Source organism: Argopecten irradians, chromosome 9, assembly GCF_041381155.1.
Source record: "Argopecten irradians isolate NY chromosome 9, Ai_NY, whole genome shotgun sequence".
Classification (NCBI taxonomy): domain Eukaryota; kingdom Metazoa; phylum Mollusca; class Bivalvia; order Pectinida; family Pectinidae; genus Argopecten; species Argopecten irradians.
This window is the reverse complement of record NC_091142.1, coordinates 40,770,801-40,793,555: the sequence shown is the minus strand read 5'-3', so window position 1 is coordinate 40,793,555 and position 22,755 is coordinate 40,770,801. Positions and strand designations below refer to the sequence as shown.

The window sequence follows — 22,755 nt, the reverse complement described above, 5'->3', positions numbered from 1 at the left end:
TATCCGCCCATGACCTCATCCTACCTACACCGTTACACCGCCTCGTAACCCTTCCGCCACAGTCAACACCTCCTCGTGACATTTCCTTTATTATCCTTACATGTCTCGTACAATGTGTGTTAGGACTAATTAAAAACTTGTATTACCTCTCCATCAAACGGATCACGTCAATGACCTATGTATTTGTTTCGTTCGAACACGGGTTTGGTTGGCGTGGATGATGTGTAGATTTCCGTAGAAAAAGTATATAAGGGTCGGGTGTTCCTCTCCAAACCGCGCCACACTGCCTTAACAGTCAACCAACAGCCCATCAGCAGCCTTCAGCTCTTCTCGTAAAGGTAAGATTTCAATTGTTTTTTTTTTTTGTTTTTTTTTTTCAGTAGTTTTTTTCACTCATAGATACTACTTCGATACTTTAATCTGTTTAAGTAAACTTCACTATATATCAGTAAACGCAATACAATCAGTCAGAATTTTAGTTTTTGTTTCGTATATCTACTGCTATTTGGCGTTAGTGTATGTAGAACACTAGCTAGTGTTATCAAGACACTAAATGGCAATCTTGTCTTTGTATATGCATAGCAGTGAAATATTATGCGCAAGATTTCTACCGGAATGGCACAACCGTCTATATTCTAACGTGCATGTTTAGCGAAAACTAAATGGTTGCTAATAGCAATATCATCGTGGATATTTCTGTTTATTTCAATTTTGCTTATACTTAGGTTTTATCTAATTTATTTCTTAGCGTGAAATATAACGCCATTTCTGATTGGCTGATAATACAATAGAATGATTCGAATTCTATTATAAACTAGATGATATTTCCATTTGATGGTATTTAATTTAGACATGCTTTGTTGTAGATAATCCGCATGTTATTTTGTAGAGGAATAAATGATTTTTTTATTTTTGTGCTAGAAATACGAAGATTTTTGGTGCAATAACCTAATTGCTTTTTTATTTTTGCTATATATTATAAATATCATAATTATTTTTAGGTTATATACTTTACAATTTTTTTGTGTGATACCTCTAAAACAAATTATCTATATTCAAAATATCTAATATACTTTTCACTTCACAGTTTGATACGTAAAACAAATGCCATATTCAACTAATACTTTCATGTTTGATACGTATTTTTTTTATAAAATATACTTATTTGAAGACCGGTAATTAAATGATAGCTTATAATTAGTAACACAATAAAAATGAGAATCCTTAATGAAGGTTAATCTAAAACAGTAAATACCTTCTATTCCAACAGCATTTAAATTATAGGTGTCATCATTTTCATACTCACATATCAAGAAAAACTTTTAATATTTCATTCACCATAAAGAATTACCAATATTATTAGAATTGCAATATTTACAATGTAGGTTTTAATTTTTATAAGAACAAATAAGAACTACATCTACAGCGCAGTGAAATTAAGTACAACAGTCAGACAATGAAGTTTTGGTATAAAATTCCATCCCACATTATAACAGTCTTAATAGTAATTGTAAAGTAATTTTTGCAGGTACGTTTCCATCTAAGCATATATAAGGCATACAATAAAATAATTTTACATTGCATAAATGATGTGTTATAACTAATGTTTATAAGGCATTATACATGTTTCTCTGTCAATATGAATGATTTTACAGCTTAGTTCAATTAAAAATGAACTAAAATATGTAACTTATACATATTTGAATCAAGGATGATGTGAATTCAACACATACATTTTTTGGAAGAAGTAATAATTTTATTTTTTTTATCAGAGGGAATAGTTACATTAAGTTACCAGCACGCAGGAGGTGATCCATTCGACAAATCCACTTTCATACTTAAAGGCACATTTTGATATTACAGGGTTAGAAGAGAGAAAACAAATCTTGGCACATCGTAATTTTGCATTTATAATCCAAGGCCTATTTTGCATTCAAAAACATTTTTACTAAATCTTCCTGTTGTATTAAAATCTAATTAATAACGGTATTAATTGATTAATATTCGCTTAATCAAAATGTTATGATTTTAGTTAACCTGGATTTTGATTATAAACTTAATCCCTGAATGTCACTCTCACTGCGGACATTCATTGTAACTGGGCAACACTAAAATGTCCATAGTGTTTTACCACTAAGTGCCTACCCAGCCACAAATATACGGAGTATGAGCAACAATGAGGGAGTAAACAATTATATACATATGCATGAATATTCATTTTTACATTCAAGGGCAAAGTAGGAGTATATATAGTAACAATACAGTATTAATGTAGTTTAATTGATCAATATATTACCTTTACTTCAAAGTTAATACTAGCTTTAAAGTCTATTTGTTTGTCTGAGGTGATTGCTTGTTATCAAGTTAATCCATCAGATATAGAAAAATGTTTAAGTTGAGATTCAAATAAGATTTAGTTCGATATTTACTTGCAGATAAGACAGAGAATTATTTAGATGTTGTCTTTCGATGATAAATCGACTTCTCCAAATAGGTGTTTGAAATATACGTTGGTACTTCATATCATGATTTATTAGGTTATTGTCAAAAATGGAATGTTCAATATTTTCAAATAAATAGTATGGAGTTTGAACGTTGATGATTTTTAAAAATAACATATTTTGTTGGTCATTTCCACGTTTCTTTTAAGTATCCCAGCCAAATACTTTATAAATGAGAGCATGACTCCCACCTCTGCATAATCCGGTGACAATCCTAGCTGTTTCAATTTGGATATATGCAAAGAGATCAGTTTCCGTTTGGTTGCAATTCCACACAATACTACTGCATATTAGGGCGTATGTAATATTTACAAATAATTTCTTGTGATTTCCTATCAACTTTGTATTTTAGAAACCTAAACATATTCATTTTTATAAGTTTTTTTCGTGATGTAATTGATGTGGTCTGACCATGAACCATGATGATTTAAGTAATCTCCAAGATGTTATTTTTTCACATTTGCTACAGTATTATCTATAGAAGTCAGATCAGGATAGAGAATATTGGCAATATGTTTATTAGAAATAATAAGTGCTTCAGTTTTATTAGGATTAAATAGTATTCCCCATTTATCTGTCCAAAGAGATATTCTTTTAAGTTCATGAACTAAACTTGCAGCAGCATTTCTTTTTAATTGAGGCATAGAAAGCTACAAAGTTAGTGCAAAAACAAATCTATTTTTAGAACTGTTTTTGGAACTATCTATCATTCAAAATTGTTTGAACAAATATTAAATTTCCTTAAAGATGCTCCACCGCCGACAGAGCATAAATGATATTCATCATTCGAACAATAATTTGTATTTAATCGTATATATATATGCCTAATTAACACAAAAAATAATATAAAATAATTTATTTCGCCTTTGGTGCATGCGCAATCAGTACTTCATTTCATATAGAATATAGTGCCACGGAATTTTTTCGGGATGCAATTAATTATTTTTCAAATTAGAAGCTCAAACTTTTCAATGGTGGTAATGGTGTAAAGTAAGTAACTTTTGTAACAGAAGAAAAATACTAAATCGTCTGCTCCTGTTTTTGATAGTGAAAAAATACCATTTGTCAGCGGTGGAGCATCTTTAATTCAACTGCCTTTTCATGACCGCTTGAACCCTGTTTCAAGAAGCACATGCATGTACAAAGAAGTGGAATGAACATTTTGGTTTGGATGAAGTAGCATGGGATATGATATACAAAATACACTGTTAAAAAAATACCAAACTGCAGTGGCTTCAATACAGAGTTAATCATCATATCCTAACTACTAACTCCTTTTTCTCTTCAAATCACAATTAGTTATATATCGCCTCTATGTACTTTGTGTAATTTTGAGAATGAAACTATCAACATGTCCTAGTAAGTCCTGTGGGAATGTGGTGAAGTGCAAAATCTTCTAGGAAACCTTAAAATTTTATTAGATGCTCTTTTAATTCCGTTTACGTTCAATAAGCAATCCTTTATTTTTGGTCCGAAATCTGAAAACCTTGACAACTGTATAGCTGAAAATGAAATTTTCATTATAAAAGAATATATTTATAAAATGCGGTATTCTCATAAGTCCCTTAACATATATGGTATTATTTGTGCTTTGATACGATTTTATTAAATTGAAAATATTCTGCAAATAGTAAAGATGAAATGGAAAAGGAATGGGAAACATGAGAAAATTTTCTATACTATAGTAGGTATTCCTCTCTGATATTGTCTTCTCCAATGCTATCACCGTGCTGCTGACCTTTCTTTTATAAAAAAAAAACAGATATATTTATTCAAATATCATTAAGTTAAATTCGTATCTATATTGACAGTGCCATACCCCTCTTTGGTCCTCGCTTACCCTCCCCATCTATCTTTTTTTCATTTTCCCCTTTTTCATCTCTTTACACTGTACTTTATAACACACAGGTAATCCTCTTCTAAACAATAGTACCATATACACATGTACAAATGCATAATCGAAAAACAGTTTATATTAGAATTTTAATGTCCACTTACTATTTCTTAATGTTTCAAAGTTTATGAATATTTATCAATGAATTCCAGTCGTTGCAGAAAAGCTTAAACCTTTAAACTTAATAACAGATGTTTTTTATGATTGTGTTATTAGTCATATTACCAATGGTTGACCATACAGTGTTGTCTATGAAACAAAACAATTTACTAATGATTGACCGTACAGTGTAATTGTTTCATAACTTCCGAAATACTGACCACTCACTATGATACGAGGTATTGCCAAAAGTAATTCATCGTCAGTTAGATGTAGGAATGGTATTTGTTGTACATAAATGAATATAGTCTAAACTTATACATACCTATTACACTTTAACCTGTATTAAGCGGAGATCTATGCGACCAACAAAAATTGACTGCTTAAACCACGTGCAGTGAATAAAAAGTAGTGTTGTGTATTAATAGTATACTTTTTTTTCATTTTGTAGACGTTCAAGATGACTTTCCTTTTCGTTTGCATGGCTTCTGTCATAGTTGTTGCTGCCAACGCTGCCGGTAAGTACATTGATATAATGCACTACACCAATGTGGATCTCATCAGTTATCGTAATATCTTCAGCGCCTTCTCTCTAATCCATCTAACAAACGTCACACACAATTACCATAAAACACGTACTTATCTAAGGTTATTCAGCCACAGAGAACTACAACGAAACACTTTGTCACAAGACAATAACAATAAATCAATTATTTTACATAATCCGCCTGATATCCAATGATTTCGCCCGGATAATATTTTTGAATATGTCACTAGTGTAATACGACCTAAAGCGATTTTAAATGGCTGGGAATTCATTGTGACGTCAGGATTTGATCACAAATTGGCGACCTTCGCTGGCTTTTCGCAATGCATTTTGACAAGAGATTCTTCGAAATGTACGTTTGTTGTAGCTATGTAATAACAAAGTATCTTCGTATTAATTTCATATGAGATGTTGTAAAACGAGTCTACGAAGTTTTTGCTTTTAGTTTTACGAATCTTCTTTTCACAAACTCTCATATGAAATGTATACTCTTTTAAGATTCTATATGCATTGTCTTGACGAGACGTATCTCAATTATTGTACCATTTTTCGGATGATCTCCAAAGGCTTAATTTTTATACTTTTTATACTATCACGTATACATTGTAGTTAATATACCACGTCTTTGTATACAGTCATAGAGGTGGGGAAAAAATTATTAAAATAATATATAATATACTATTAGAAAGTCGTTAAAACGCATTACTTTTTTATTATAACTAGGATACGGAATGAGAAATAACGGTTATGGTGGAATGAATTATGAAATATTTGAAAATCAAATGCTGGTCATCGGATTTGAAATAACTTTAATTCGAATGAAAGTATCAGAAAATAAACAACCATTAGTTTCTTGATTATAGATTTTTTCTTATTTAATTAATTTGGTAATAATATGTCATCATTAATCGTACAGTAGCTATATCTTATGCTACATGTACATGTACATAAACCAATTGCATAAATTTCGTTTTGACATTGGCATGCTAAGACACAAAAACAAAATCCAATACACCAGTGTCAAAATGACAATTTTGTTGCAATGTCGACTTATTTCTAAATACCTTCTTACTTTCAGGCGCTTATGGCGGTGGAATGGGAGGAATGGGCGGTATGCCAGGAATGGGAATGGGCGGAAAAAGCATGGGAATGGGCGGTATGCCAGGAATGGGAATGGGCGGTATGCCAGGAATGGGCATGGGCGGTATGCCAGGAATGGGCATGGGCGGTATGCCAGGAATGGGAATGGGCGGTAAAGGCATGGGAATGGGCGGTATGGGCGGTATGCCAGGAATGGGCGGTAAAGGCATGGGAGGAATGGGAATGGGCGGTATGCCAGGAATGGGCATGGGCGGTATGCCAGGAATGGGCATGGGCGGTATGCCAGGAATGGGCGGTATGATGGGCGGAAAAGGAATGGGAGGCATGGGAATGGGCGGTATGCCAGGAATGGGAATGGGTGGTATGATGGGCGGTATGCCAGGAATGGGCATGGGCGGTATGCCAGGAATGGGAGGCATGGGCGGTATGATGGGCGGAGGAATGGGCGGAATGGGTAAGTTACTTAATGCTTATTTCACTTTCACTGTTAATTAAAAGTATTAATGATTTGATGTAAAGAAATATTTACCTTTAATATTTCTAATATACCACGTTGTATTGTAAATAATGCTCCAGATAATCACTGACAATAAATTCTTCTTCGTAACCTACAAATTGTTAAGGAGACATGCTTCGGTTATTACTACAAAGCTAACATCCTTAATTGTATCATTCTTAGTAACCTCCTATTTTTCAAAGCCACTGTTTATTTATTTTTTATTTTTTCTCCCTCAGGATTCAGATAAGCCTAACAACAGTTAATTCCTCAGTACCATCACATAGATTATGGTTTATCACCATTGCCATTTCCTTTAGAATTTCAATCTTTGACTTTATATTCTTTCTCCGTCAGGCGGTGCCAAATACTAGCCGGATTTCCTCTGTAAGATACCACGACGATTACCTACAGCGAAGCATATCTGAATTACATACAATCAAATGGAGAAAATAAATAAATTATAGTTGCCTTCAAAACATTGTTTGTTCTTTTTTTCTTTACAACGTTTACCATTGATTTCTTTTCTATCTTTGAGCTGTGATATGGATGTCACGTTTGCGTGTTTTCCAATTTAACAAATATCCATACTCACTGCATAACAAACAAGAGATCCCACAGGGATCTTGGCGCCCACCAGAGAATGATCTACGTCTGACAATGGAAAAAGGGATCTTTTTTCTGCTTTTCAAACTTTGACTACATACTAAATATTAAATTTGAGACAGCTTGCTACAGTACTTTCTGAGAAATAGCGGTAACAAACTTCAATTTGAAAAGTCCAAGATGGTGGCCTTTCGGCCATCTTGGTCACCAATCGACCCCAATATGCATAATATGCACAACTAGGGCGCTAGGGGAACCTATATGTAAAACTTAGACAGATCCCTTCAGTACTTTCTAAGAAATAGCGGTAACAACCTTCAAATACCAAAATCCAAGATGGCGACCTATCGGCCATATTATTCACCGATCGGTCCCAAAAGACGATATGCTCAACTAGGGCCCTAGGGGGACCTGCAGATGAAATTCGAGACAGGACCCTTAAGTACTGTCTGAAAAATAACTGTAACAAATTTCAATTATCAAAATCCAAGATAGAGGCCTGTTGGCCGTCTTTTTCACCAATAGGTCCCAAAATGTAGTATGCACAACTAGGGCCCTAGGGAACCTACATATAATAGTAATTATAATTTGAGACAGATCCCTTCAGTGCTTTCAGAAAAATAATGGTAAAAAACTTCAATTATCACAAGAGATCCCAGAGGGATCTTAGCGCCCATCATAGAATGGTATATATCTTACAATGGAAAGAGGGACCTTTTCTCTGCTTTTAAAACATTTACTACATGTAAAATTTGAGAAAGACCATTTCAGTACTTTTTGAGATATACATGTATAGCAGTAACAAAAATTTAACAAAATCCAAGATGGCTACCTAGGGACCTAGGGAAACCTGAACATGCAATTTGAGACAGATACTTTCAGTACTTTCTGAGAAATAGCTGTAACAAACTTCAATTATCAATTTCCAATCGGCCATCTTGTTCAGCGATCGGTCCCAAAATGCAATATTCACAACTAGGGACCTAGGGGAACCTGCACATGCAATTTGTGACAGATTTCTTCAGTAGTTTCTGAGAAAGAGCGGTAACAAATTTTAATTTTCAAAATCCAAGATGGCGGCCTGTCGGCCATCTTGTTCACTGATTGGTCCCAAAATGTATTTTATTATATCTCAAGTGAGAATTATAACAATGGGAGACAATAAGCACGTTCGTAGCAACCTCCTTGCATCGGGTGATAGTGTATTTTTGACAGTGCAAATATCAACCGCCCGAAAAAGATGCGCACTCGTTTCTTTTTTCGACGCCATCTTTGTTTTTTGAAGCGACGCTGGAAATTCATCTGGAGCTATTCAGTAATAGGTTTGCCAAATTAGTCTGTCTATCAATATCTTCTTTTTTAATTTAAGTACGGAGCTTTCCGTTTACAAATATTCGCTTACCGTCCAAGCGCTATATGATGGTTTTTATTTACCCGTCGGTGATTAGGTGAACGGAAGGAAGACATGCGATTACAGTCTTCGTGACACTGCTAATGTTGTAAACAGACGACGGAACGAAACCAAAATTCATTGGGATTTACAAAAACGTTAAGATTGAAACAAACGCAGGAGACAAGACAGCAAGAATATTTCACTGAATGCTTGTTGTGAGTATTATTTTTACAATGCAATGGTAATAAGCGCTACTGAGTACAGTATGGAAGCTGATATGTTATTTTACTGCCGACGGTGAGTTTTCAACTTTTGCTTTAAAGGTAGGTTTCGCCCAACCAAATAATTTTTTTTTTTTTTTTGTGAAATGCGATAAACGGAAGAAAAGATGAAAAAACATATTAAAATACCTCAATTTAATTTCTCTATGCGTTTGAGATTGAACAAATGTGTCTTGAATACAAAATTGAAGGAAATCCTTGATTTATTACGATGTCCGTCAGACAAAAAGCTGCGATGGATTGTGTTGTCGAAGTTTCGCGCATGCGCATTGTCACGCACTAAAAGTAATCAAAATGGCTGAACGAAAGTGTGAGATAAAAAAAATCTGAATCGGCAACAAAAAGGAGGAAATTATAATGGATTCGGTAGCACCCTAGGATATAGGGAATTAAATTTGAGATGACATGTAGCAATAGAAGAAACAGAATCCACATCTCAAGTGGAACTTGCCCGGATCTGTTGGGACTCGTGTAACGGCGTTGCACGTGGTGAGTTAAATTTCAACACATATGCCAGCGCACAAACAGCCGCAGACTAACTACATGTATATTTGGTGTACAAAGTTAGCGAGCGTATATCAGAAACATGAAGTATTTTAGATTATACGATATGTATAAACAGTCCACTTCGATTTGTTGTTGTTGTTTTTTAACTAAACATGCCGTGGTAAGACTGCCACTTCTATCTGACATTTTGTTGCACGCTTCCGTTTGTTGCTGCGGCCTCGTTTTGAAAAAAATACGTCATGTTCTATGTAAAGCTTGACTTCACTCTATTTTTAGAGGAGTATTTTCATGGTCAAGCTAGGCAACTGACCACCCATATTGTTCGCCGTATGCATTGAAAATGATCGCTTTCAAGATTATATCTATGTACAGGATACATTTCAATTTCGTAGTCCAGGGGCGTAGGAAGCGAGGGGGCAGGGGGGGCAACTGCCCCCCCCCCCCCGTTCCCCAGGACGGGGGTGGGGGCAAACATGTCTCTTTGCCCCCCCATTTTCGCCCACTGAAATTTTCTAAAAATGCTTATTTGAAAGAAAAAAGGGTCCTCCTACACATTTTTCGTACTTCATTCTAGAAAATTTAAATAGTGAAAAAAATGTGCTATTTAAATCAAAGTACTGAAAGTACTGAAGGAGGCGTAGCTCAGATTCTAGACAGGGTAATGATATATTGAAATATTAAAGATATATCATAAAAGAGGTAATAGTACATGTTCAGGTTATTTTCAATCAATATGGATTGAAATAACAGATTGAAAATTCTGTGCTTTCGCAGAATGACTGTTGTTTATTATAGAATAATGTGGATCAAATATTTGCAAATTGGTTAAATCATGGAAATGTTAAATCTTATAAAGTTGTTAAAAACAAATGCTCCAAAGATCTTGAAAATATTGTATGCGAAATAAATATGAACAAGGAGCCGCAAAGCTTGGCATTATCCCCCGCGCCCAGTTGTATTTTTTAATAAATTTCCATGGTAACAGAAAAAGTATTGAAAATGGAAGGTTCCCATTAGCAAAAGGCACAACTAGAGCACTAGCCTAACATGTACAGAAAGTTTCGTGTAGCCAAGTTGAACGGTTTTCGAGTTATAGCCCGGAATAGAAAGGAAACTTTAATAATATGGTATTTTTTAATAAGTTTCCATGGTAACAGAAAAAGTATTTTCTAATGGAAGGTTCCCATTAGAAAAAGGCACAACTAGAGCACTAGCCTAACATGTACAGAAAGTTTCGTGTAGCCAAGTTGAACGGTTTTCGAGTTATAGCCCGGAATAGAAAGGAAACTTTAATAATATGGTATTTTTGAATAAGTTTCCATGGTAACAGAAAAAGTATCGAAAATGAAAGGTTCCCATTAGCAAAAGGCACAACTAGAGCACTAGCCTAACATGTACAGAAAGTTTCGTGTAGCCAAGTTGAACGGTTTAGGAGTTATAGCCCGGAAACGATACTCGGACGGACGGACGGACGCACGCACGGACGGACGGACGGACGGACAGAGCCCAAATCAATATCCCCCGCAAACGCGTTTCGCGGGGGATAACAATGAATAATGATATATAGAATAAAAATGATGCAAGACTAATATATATTCCTTTTGAAAGTTTGTGTTGGTTTTTACATGTTTTGAAATTTCAATCATGGTTTGAACTTTCTACCATCTGGGCAAAGTGTATGAAAGTGGTAGTTATGCTCCTGCTGAGCTCAGCATATACTGGCAGTAGAACGACTGGCTGACCCATTGTCAGTTTAATGTGACCAGGTGTGTTGGGATGCTTGGGTGTCTTCAGCGGCATGTTCCAGTGATATCATAATACATGTAGCACAATGAAAGGACAAGAGTTCCACTATACAAGAAGACCCAACAAATACAGCGCAGTCTGTGAATGCTACACACAACATACATTGGAGGCCGTCCATGCCATTAATGAACCCAACAATCAAATATTGCCAAATCCAGTGTCAATCTGTCAATGTTAACAACAGTGTAAGGTGAAGTTGAAATCAATGTCCAATTTCCTCTCAAGGGATATTCCATTAAAACATCTAACCCAACTCAGGATATTATAAACATTGATACCCCTGATTTCAATTTCAGAAGTTAATACTGGATTGGAATATTACATTTTGTTGCAACAAGGACGTATATGATACACTTATAAATCCTTGGTTGCAATGAAAGTACTAGTTAAAGGAATTGTGCAGTCAAAAATTATAATTTCAGTTTATGCTGGAAATGGCTTTATTAGCACGTGTAGAAACCTCTCCGTGCCGCGCGCGACCGGAATAACCTGTAAACCGTCGATATCGAGGTCCAAACTTCTGACCGCCCGATTATGCATATGTTCTAGCTCTAAACCGTGTGACGTCATAATAGTCCGTGGCTTATAGCTGTACTATAACTGATGTGCTATCACTTACATCGACGGTCACAGGAAAAGCCGATCAGCGATTTTTTATGATTACTTTTGAGTGAAGTTAATCATACAATAACTTTGGCTCGAATGTAAATAACTAAAAGAGTGAAATTCGATGTTTCAAATACTCTAATTTATGCTCTAATAACAGGTATCTTCGTGTAATTATGAAAGAAAATCCACACAGAAATAAAAGTTTCGATTTTTTTTTTGTCGAGGAGCAACGAATAAGCTTTAATTACATAATATTTTCCTGTAGTCTGCATCTTTGATACATTGTGAATTACAAAGTTTGTGACTGTAAAATGAAATTTTATGAAACAATTTCAGAAATCCTTTATTAAAGTATTGACGTACATACCAGAAACATATATACATATATGTATACGGTGTATATGTTTCTGTACATACACACCGATGATTGATCATTACCAACATTGTGTTGTGTGTTGCTAACCGAATAAATTGAGATACATTTATTACAATACCGTAAAACGTTTCAACATGTGGTAGAAAGAATTTATTTTTGATATTATAAAAGATCTAAATATTGAGATATTAGCAAAACAAACTATTTTTTCAGACTGCGGTCGCTTTCAATTTTTAATCGATATACGAGTAGATACCCCTATATAGATATATAATTAGCCATGTCTTTGGTTTGATGGTTATGTAATACCTGGGCCAGGATGTTGTTTACCTGTACCAAACGCCATTCATCGAACTCACCTGTAAGTACCTGGCCGCGGGCAATTTGCTATTCGGTGGACTATGTCGGGTATTTGCTATTGTCTTACTGTCAATCAGGTTAGGACATCCGTTAATTGGATTGTGACTTGAATTATGGAAATCCCGTACATCTATGCTCTAGGTTTTTTTATTGTCACCTCCATTTTTAAAATGAAGATGTAAAAGCAAATGGAAATAAAATATCCCTGATCATACATGTACCTAGGAATATATATTACATATATATATATATGTCGTACACAGGTAAAACAATAATGGAAGTTGACTTATTCAGAAACAAAAATGGTTCTAAGAACTATTTCAACTAAAGATTTAACCTTAAAAATTATTCCAGTCTAGTACTGTAATTACGGAATCGTTGAATATAGCAATCACCCGTAATTTCTAAGGTTTTAGGAAAAATTCTAAGCATGTATTTTCATAGCTGCAATATTGTAGCTCAAAAGACTTTTTGACAGAAAATGGTGTCGTCTTTAGAAAGGTATAGTAGGCCGGGTACGTATATTCGTTCTAGTATTTTCACTGTTTCGAATCTACATGTATAGTCATACAAGAAGGGTTACAGCATTACCACACTAAATATACTTATATAAATATCACCAAGTATAATTTTGAAAAGGTACAACATTTCATATCTATTTATGATGCCTGTATACAAGTAATTTTATTTTTTCATTTGAACACTATGTGTGGTTACTTTTTGGATTATACGATAAATGTTCATATATCATACTAACTATTAAATCTCGGTAAGATATACAAAAGGATCGACAATAGATATACTATTTTAAGGATTTAGTATAATTTTGAAATTATGAATTTAAATCTACACTTATACTGTAATTTAGAAACACATATCAGAAATATCATTGATGTATTTCTGCTTTTTAGTAAACGTTATGGATAAAGTTTCAAAGGCAACAATATAGATATACATATTATTTTCGGTATAAGTTCGGTATTGTCACTCCAATATCACATAACTAATAACCGTCCACATTTTACTTTTACTAAAAAACTGTGACGTATTTCATCGTTATGGTAGAAATTTGAAATAAAAAAACAATAATAAGTAATAAGATAGTGTTACATTATACTGTTTTTTTTTATTACACAGAAATTTATATAATATGCTATCTAAATCTCAGTCCAGACTGATCCGAACATCATTTTGATATCGCTATCAAATTGGACAGATTATCTAATCTAAAGTTAGATATATGCTTGTATGAATGTTTGAAATGGTGTAAATGGAATGTTTTGAAACTGAAAATATCTACATCAGTATCTCATTATCTCTGAACCGTAGTCGACACTACCCGTAAATCACGACCAAAACCAACCGATAGCGCTAAAAGCTAGGCGATTCGTTGGGTGGGACTTAATTTTTCATTCATCCAAAGCAATATCCTGACGTATTATCAAAACAATATTTTGGCTGCACAAATCCTTTAATATCTTAACGGAATATCCCTTTGTATAGAATATACAACATCTGCAAATAAACAAGATATTGTTAAAACAAGAAAAAAATATATTTCACCTCACATAAAAAAAAATATTTTTTGTCTTACATAAAAAAAACATTTTCGTCCCACATAAAAAAAATATTTTTCACCATACATAAAAAATATTTCTTGTCTTACACAAACTGTTTTACTTGAGCACGTAAACGTTTTACGTGCTCACGTAATAAGTTTTACGTGAGCACGTAAAAGAAAAAATATTTTTCACCCTATATAAAATCTTTTTTTTTTTTTTGGGTCCTACATTAAAAAAAAATATTTTTCGTGTCACTTCTGTGCCACCGTACTTTTATGTTTATTTTTGAGAAATGTTTTGTTAATAATGTTGCTTCAGAATGAATCAAATTATACAGTGATGCTATCATTTCCAAATATTATTCGACATGAGGACTTCAAAAATTAATTAAAACGTTTACATGTCAGAAAATGGGCGATTTTCTCTGTCGGAAATACTCAAAATATTGCCGATTTTTTATAACTTAAACACAATATATGCGCAAATTACCTGAAATATCGTAAACAAACTAATCAATATTTGTATCGTGGCTCCATCAATGTATTTGCTCTGTAAAACACTGTTATTGCTGCTTTGTCCGTGCCGATTCACCGTCCGTTCACCGCTTCTTTCACTTTCTATCGTTCCGAGTAATGTGTTTATTGTAGGATGTTAGTACATTATTTGCCGTTGAAAAATGCACGAAAATGATCTGATCAACTGTAAATGAAACATATTAAAGGATTATTGAATTTTTGACAGCAAGTTTTTAACAAAATTATCAACACTCACGGCTGTAAACTCGCCAGCCATTCCAGGACCAACACGGCGTCAGGTAATGGCGATAGTACGGGACCTCGCCGTTTTTCATGTACGTCAGATTTTCGTTCGGTCAAATTGAATAAAAAATCGTCAAAATCATTGTCAGATTATATCCTTTTAGGCCTGTGATATTTAAATATCATGACATCGTACTTATAATTACAAATATATACCGTAATATCAACAGCAGAAGCCATGATGGCGTCCCCGGTAACATGAGTGAAGCAGTGAACACATGTGTGATTTAACACGTGCGTCGGCAGAGTTTGTAACAGTTGTCTCCCTTTGTACGGACTGTTCTTGTTGACATGTTCGTTAGTTTGGGGAATTCTAGTTCATTTTTATAAAATATTAGTGGATAGGCCTATCAATATTCGATTAAATACACGTAATTGAAAAGGCATTTATTGTCAGTTGAATTATTTTTACTTACAAACAAGTTTATATGCAATTACTGTTAGATTCGCGGTTTGCAAGTTAGTCTGCCGTAGGTTAGTAAGGCTAACAGATCTAGATGCAGCGCACTCACTAGTATAAGTACCGATATTGAGACACACTTTCGGTGAGAATAACTAATAACTAATTGTAACATTGAAAATAAGTCTAAAGTAATTAAGTGGGAAATTATAATGTGACTGAAACATGTAATAAACGGAGAACCTCTGACTGCTGTACAATACACAACGTACGTTGCAATACACAGTGTAAAGTTATCTCCCGTAGTTCCGGAAACTGTCGATAGGATTACCAAGGTATAGTGTTCCGGTGATAATTGAAAACCAGAGTGATTACATGATGGCAGGCTGCGCCTCCATAAAAATGTCTCTTAAAAGATCAATTTGTTTATATGTCTTAGCGAGACAATTAATTCATTTTTTTATGTTACACAACAATGTGCCGATGGTGTGAAGCCGGTATATTCAGATCGAGTAGGGTTGCATAATGTTATGACGACACAATTATCATTTCTAAATGCAGGTAGCTTTAAATCGAAAAATTACCATGTTAAGAACGCTTTATAATCATTAAACTTTATCGTAAAACTCATCTCAGCCATTCTAAATCGTAATTTTTTTCCCCGGGGGAGACCCCCGGACCCCCCTAACACCAAATTCTCACGCCTTTGGGCGCTCGCAAATTCATCAAAATGCATCGTAAAACTCATCTCAGCCATTCTAAATCGTAATTTTTTCCCGGGGGAGACCCCCGGACCCCCCAAACACCAAAATCTCGCGCTGTCGGGCGATCGCAAAATCATCAAAATACATAAAACTAATCCCGGGGGTCACCGTCAGACCCTAATAAAACACCAAAATCTCGCGCCTTCGACGCTCACACGCTAATTCGGCCAATTTGCGTATTCGTTAATTTCCTTTTAGCGACCCCACTGTCTATAAATGTGTACAAGGATTAAATTTAGTGATATATGAAAAATGAACATAAAGCATATATTATATGGTTGGGAGTTGAAATAATCTCCTCCTGTAGGTGTGGCGGGGGGGGGGGGGGGGGGGGTACAAAATATTGAGGACCTTTGCCCCCCCCCCCCCCCCCCCCCCCCCCCCCCCCCCCCCATAACGTTTCATCTTCCTACGCCACTGTAGTCTTTATATTTCATTGGGCGAAACCTACCTTTAAAGGGACAATTCGCTCAGGCTAATTCTTTTACATAACCAAGAAGCAAAATATGGCATAAATGTATTGTTCTACATTTCTTATGAAACATTTAACTCAATATATTGACAAATTCCACGTCATTGTTAAGTATTTTAATTGATACCGTTGTAATTACAAATCGTTGATCAATACGACTAAGCAGGTACAGTATGTACTCTGTACCCATACTCGAGCCAAAGTCACGCATGTTAAACAAATGAACTACATAACCACTGAGGAGGTAATAAAATGATTTTTAGGCAAGACAATTCACCTAATAATGTAAACCACTACTGTCGGAGCGATTTGAGCAGTTCTAGACAAAAGTTGCATTACTTTACGAGCAAAGGACAGGGTTCGGCATACAAGAAGTTCGACCACAATGTGTAATGGCGGACAGCGAGCGAGTTTGAACATCTACACACATGTCACCACCATGGGCTTTTCAGGCATATCACAGTAAAACCAACTGATCTAATTTCCATTAGAACTGGGTTTTTTCCCCGATATATGTACAAATTTTAATGTTCTCTAAGATTGAATTGTCCCTTTAGTGTTTACCCTTGTTGATTGTATATATGTAGGCCTATATTTTATGTTAATATTCCAATAAGTTGTATACTTACGGAAATAAAGAATATATAAATATACAAGTATCTTACTCCGTGTATAACACGTGCGCAATAAGCCGGTAGTTCTTTTCTTAATGACTTGTATACACTGGATTATCTAGCATAAATTTGTCTATCGGCAGGCCTTGTGTACGTGTGCGTGTCGCAGGTAATAGCTGTTTATCTGATACACCGTAGCTTGATTTGGGATAAGATATTTGATATCGACTGTGAACTTTAATGGAACGTAAGAAAGTCCATCGATCGCTAAATATATATGTACATGTACTGTAGACCTTTTTACGGCTAGATAGTCTGTCAAGACACGTTTTGTGTACATAGCCATGTATAAACAAACGGTGTATTGTGTATTGGGTATATAAATATACGTGACTATTGAAACATGCTGTATGTACAGATACATACTATATATGATGATAAAAAAGAATAATTTGGTATAAGAAATTAATGTCATTTAGAAGATACATGAAATAAATACTTCAATATTTCGATATGCATGTAATATAAGCAGTTGTACTATATATCAGCTGTATTATACATACCTGGTATCGATCTCTCTTCGGTGGATCTAGTAGTATTATGAACCCCAGGTATACCATTATGAAGCGTGAATTCAATATTGACCACGCCCCAGACATAGCACCCCTGGGGGCCGTCCGGGAGGGCTTTTGTCTCGTTTTACTAGCACATTCGATATGTGACAGCGTCGCCGCTTCGAGACAGCCACCACCCCCTTCCGACCCGAGTGTACCCGGCGCAAGACTCTCCTCGTATTGGTGTATAGTGTATGCCCCACCCGGCTGGGTGGTGTATGCGAGATTCAGTCCCGGACCCGCGGCCGTGTGGAAACACAGGGCGGGCCCGCCAGGGTTAGCCTCTTACTTCAGATCGCAGCATGTTCGAAGTAAGCGGCCTGAGAACACCCTCATGGTATAACACGCTCGGTAGAAGTGAGCGTGTGTATAGTCTGAGTGGTAGTGGTGAACTGAGTAACTAAGGCCGATATCGAGGTTTTTATACACACGGATGACGTCACTCTAGGATTACACTGGCGTTGTGAAATACCTGTTCAGACTCTATTTTCGCTGACAGAAACGTTTCTCATACTATACTTTGTGATTATGGGGGCCTAGACAGGACAACAAAATAAATAGTTGATCCGCGTAAACTATTAAACAATCGAAATGTCCCGAGCATAAAAGCAACTACATGTTTATAGAGCTCTATTATTATAGCACATTTGTTCAATGTATCAAGTAATATTGATCTAAGAATCAGTCCACTTACTATAGGTTACACGTGATTAACCGAAATAAGATGTGTACTATCATAAATAGTAATATAGCAGTGGCGTAGGAAGATGAAACGTAATGGAGGGGGGGGGGGGGGGCAAAGGTCCTCAATATTTCGTAACCCCCCCCTCCCCGCCCCCTCACGCCCCCCGGGGGATATTGGATATATTTTTTTCATATACATTGTATCATTACATATAATCCTTGTACATATCTATAGACAGTGGCGTCGCTAACAGGATTTTAATGAATACGCAAATTAGCGTGTGCGAGTTGGGAGGGGGGGAGGTGTCCGGGGTATCCCCAGATGGAAAAATTACAATTTAGAATGACTGAGATGAGTGTTACGATGCATTTTGATAATTTTGCGAAGACCGAAGGTGCGAGATTTTGGTGTTTGGGGGATACGGGGGTCTCCCCCGGGAAAAAAATTTCGATTTAGAATATTTAGATGCATTTTGTTAAATTTGCGAGCCCCGAAGGCGCGAGATTTTGGTGTTTAGGGATCCGGTGGTATCCCCCGGGAAAATTGTACGATTTCGAATGGCTGAGATGAGTTTTGCGATGCATTTTGTTGAATTTGCGAGCGCTTAAAGCACGAGATTTTTGTGTTTGGGGGGTTCGGGGGTCTCGCCGGGATTTTTTATTTTTTTTTATTTATTATTTAGAATGTCTGAGATGAGTTTTACGATGTATTTGATGAATTTGTGAGCACCGAAGGCGTGAGATTTTGTTGTTTGAGGGGTCCTGGGACCTCCCCCGAGAAAAAAATATTACGATTTGAAATGGCTGAGATGACTTTTACAATATATATTTTGATGATTTTAAAGCGTTCTTAACACGATATTTTTTTCCGATTTAAAGTTACCTGCATTGAGAAATTATAATTGTGAGTGTCGTCATACTATTATGCAACCTAGCTCGATCTGAACATACCGGATTCACACCATCGGCACATTGTTGTGTATCTCAAAATGATAATAAATTGATTCATTATTGTCTTGCTAAGACATATAAACAAATTAATCTTTTAAGAAGCATTTTTTAAGAACATAATCCCTTATTATTATTAAAGGTTTGAACATTACATGCTTGAACGTTTAAGGGAACGCGCCGCGCAGCGAAAATTTTTCTAAAACGAAGTACAAAAATGTGCAGGACCCCTTTTCCTTTCAAATGTGCATTTTTAGAACATTTCACTCGGCGAAAATGAGGGGGGGGGGGGGGGGGCAAAAAAGACATGTTTGCATATAAAAGCATACATATATAGCATATGCAATATGAATGTGAAATGTACAAGTTACATTCACAGGCATTTGCAGACTAAAAAGATAATCTGACAACATGTCTTGGCAATAATATAATATAGAATATTACTAAGACATCTATAATATTAAAAAAATCACTAAAACAAAAATTCGTGCGCCTTAGTAATCATTAACGTAATTTTAAAACCTGCTGTTTCTGGTCAATTTTCTTTGCATCAAAGCGCATCATCATTGTGTAAGTGTTAATCACCCACGGGTGTTACCAGTTTACTGTAAACAAGTCACCCACAGGTGTTACCAGTTTACTGTAAGTGTTAGTGACCCACGGGTGTTACCAGTTTACTGTAAACAAGTCACCCACGGGTGTTACCAGTTTACTGTAAACAAGTCACCCACGGGTGTTACCAGTTTACTGTAAACAAGTCACCCACGGGTGTTACCAGTTTACTGTAAGTGTTAGTCACCCACGGGTGTTACCAGTTTACTGTAAGTGTTAATCACCCACGGGTGTTACCAGTTTACTGTAAGTGTTAGTGACCCACGGGTGTTACCAGTTTACTGTAAACAAGTCACCCACGGGTGTTACCAGTTTACTGTAAGTGTTAGTCACCCACGGGTGTTACCAGTTTACTGTAAGTGTTAGTCACCCACGGGTGTTACCAGTTTACTGTAAACAAGTCACCCACGGGTGTTACCAGTTTACTGTAAGTGTTAGTCACCCACGGGTGTTACCAGTTTACTGTAAGTGTTAGTCACCCACGGGTGTTACCAGTTTACTGTAAGTGTTAGTCACCCACGGGTGTTACCAGTTTACTGTAAGTGTTAGTCACCCACGGGTGTTACCAGTTTACTGTAAGTGTTAGTCACCCACGGGTGTTACCAGTTTACTGTAAGTGTTAAGTCACCCACGGGTGTTACCAGTTTACTGTAAACAAGTCACCCACGGGTGTTACCAGTTTACTGTAAGTGTTAGTCACCCACGGGTGTTACCAGTTTACTGTAAGTGTTAGTGACCCACGGGTGTTACCAGTTTACTGTAAGTGTTAGTCACCCACGGGTGTTACCAGTTTACTGTAAGTGTTAGTCACCCACGGGTGTTACCAGTTTACTGTAAGTGTTAGTCACCCACGGGTGTTACCAGTTTACTGTAAACAAGTCACCCACGGGTGTTACCAGTTTACTGTAAGTGTTAGTCACCCACGGGTGTTACCAGTTTACTGTAAGTGTTAGTCACCCACGGGTGTTACCAGTTTACTGTAAACAAGTCACCCACGGGTGTTACCAGTTTACTGTAAACAAGTCACCCACGGGTGTTACCAGTTTACTGTAAGTGTTAGTGACCCACGGGTGTTACCAGTTTACTGTAAGTGTTAGTCACCCACGGGTGTTACCAGTTTACTGTAAGTGTTAGTCACCCACGGGTGTTACCAGTTTACTGTAAGTGTTAGTCACCCACGGGTGTTACCAGTTTACTGTAAACAAGTCACCCACGGGTGTTACCAGTTTACTGTAAGTGTTAGTCACCCACGGGTGTTACCAGTTTACTGTAAGTGTTAGTCACCCACGGGTGTTACCAGTTTACTGTAAGTGTTAGTCACCCACGGGTGTTACCAGTTTACTGTAAACAAGTCACCCACGGGTGTTACCAGTTTACTGTAAGTGTTAGTCACCCACGGGTGTTACCAGTTTACTGTAAGTGTTAGTCACCCACGGGTGTTACCAGTTTACTGTAAGTGTTATCACCCACGGGTGTTACCAGTTTACTGTAAGTGTTAGTCACCCACGGGTGTTACCAGTTTACTGTAAGTGTTAGTCACCCACGGGTGTTACCAGTTTACTGTAAGTGTAAGTCACCCACGGGTGTTACCAGTTTACTGTAAGTGTTAGTCACCCACGGGTGTTACCAGTTTACTGTAAGTGTTAGTCACCCACGGGTGTTACCAGTTTACTGTAAGTGTTAATCACCCACGGGTGTTACCAGTTTACTGTAAGTGTTAGTCACCCACGGGTGTTACCAGTTTACTGTAAGTGTTAGTCACCCACGGGTGTTACCAGTTTACTGTAAGTGTTAGTCACCCACGGGTGTTACCAGTTTACTGTAAGTGTTAGTCACCCACGGGTGTTACCAGTTTACTGTAAGTGTTAGTCACCCACGGGTGTTACCAGTTTACTGTAAGTGTTAATCACCCACGGGTGTTACCAGTTTACTGTAAGTGTTAGTCACCCACGGGTGTTACCAGTTTACTGTAAGTGTTAGTCACCCACGGGTGTTACCAGTTTACTGTAAGTGTTAGTCACCCACGGGTGTTACCAGTTTACTGTAAGTGTTAGTCACCCACGGTTGTTACCAGTTTACTGTAAGTGTTAGTCACCCACGGGTGTTACCAGTTTACTGTAAGTGTTAGTCACCCACGGGTGTTACCAGTTTACTGTAAGTGTTAGTCACCCACGGGTGTTACCAGTTTACTGTAAACAAGTCACCCACGGGTGTTACCAGTTTACTGTAAGTGTTAGTCACCCACGGGTGTTACCAGTTTACTGTAAGTGTTAGTCACCCACGGGTGTTACCAGTTTACTGTAAGTGTTAGTCACCCACGGGTGTTACCAGTTTACTGTAAGTGTTAGTCACCCACGGGTGTTACCAGTTTACTGTAAGTGTTACACCCACGGGTGTTACCAGTTTACTGTAAGTGTTAGTCACCCACGGGTGTTACCAGTTTACTGTAAGTGTTAGTCACACGGGTGTTACCAGTTTACTGTAAGTGTTAGTCACCCACGGGTGTTACCAGTTTACTGTAAGTGTTAGTCACCCACGGGTGTTACCAGTTTACTGTAAGTGTTAGTCACCCACGGGTGTTACCAGTTTACTGTAAACAAGTCACCCACGGGTGTTACCAGTTTACTGTAAGTGTTAGTCACCCACGGGTGTTACCAGTTTACTGTAAGTGTTAGTCACCCACGGGTGTTA

General features: G+C 36.6%; 1 protein-coding gene and 1 long non-coding RNA gene across 3 annotated transcripts; one reads left to right on the top strand and one right to left on the bottom strand.

The window, feature by feature from the left end:
• On the top strand, positions 1-7,104 carry LOC138330977 (acanthoscurrin-2-like). Of its 2 annotated transcripts, XM_069278444.1 has the most exons (4): positions 1-338; positions 4,946-5,012; positions 6,120-6,596; positions 6,996-7,104. In XM_069278444.1, the coding sequence occupies exons 2-4, from the start codon at positions 4,955-4,957 to the stop codon at positions 7,010-7,012; spliced, it is 552 nt and encodes a 183-aa protein (XP_069134545.1). In that variant the 5' UTR covers positions 1-338; positions 4,946-4,954; the 3' UTR covers positions 7,013-7,104. The 2 variants fall into 2 exon arrangements, with proteins under 2 accessions (XP_069134545.1, XP_069134544.1); XM_069278443.1 differs by having other exon boundaries at positions 6,120-7,104.
• Positions 7,105-14,245: 7,141 nt separating this feature from the next.
• Positions 14,246-16,438, bottom strand: LOC138332353 (uncharacterized). The gene is made up of 2 exons (XR_011209813.1): positions 15,113-16,438; positions 14,246-14,837 (listed from the first exon to the last, which is right to left on the bottom strand). It is a non-coding gene; the product is annotated as an uncharacterized lncRNA (long non-coding RNA).
• Positions 16,439-22,755: the final 6,317 nt, after the last annotated feature.

What these genes read in the sequence shown, in the direction of transcription:
- LOC138330977 (XM_069278443.1), top strand. Translation starts at nt 4,955, where the DNA reads ATGACTTTCCTTTTCGTTTGCATGGCTTCTGTCATAGTTGTTGCTGCC. An exon ending in TGTTGCTGCCAACGCTGCCG is followed by an intron (nt 5,013 to 6,119) that starts GTAAGTACATTG and finishes TCTTACTTTCAG; the next exon opens with GCGCTTATGGCGGTGGAATG.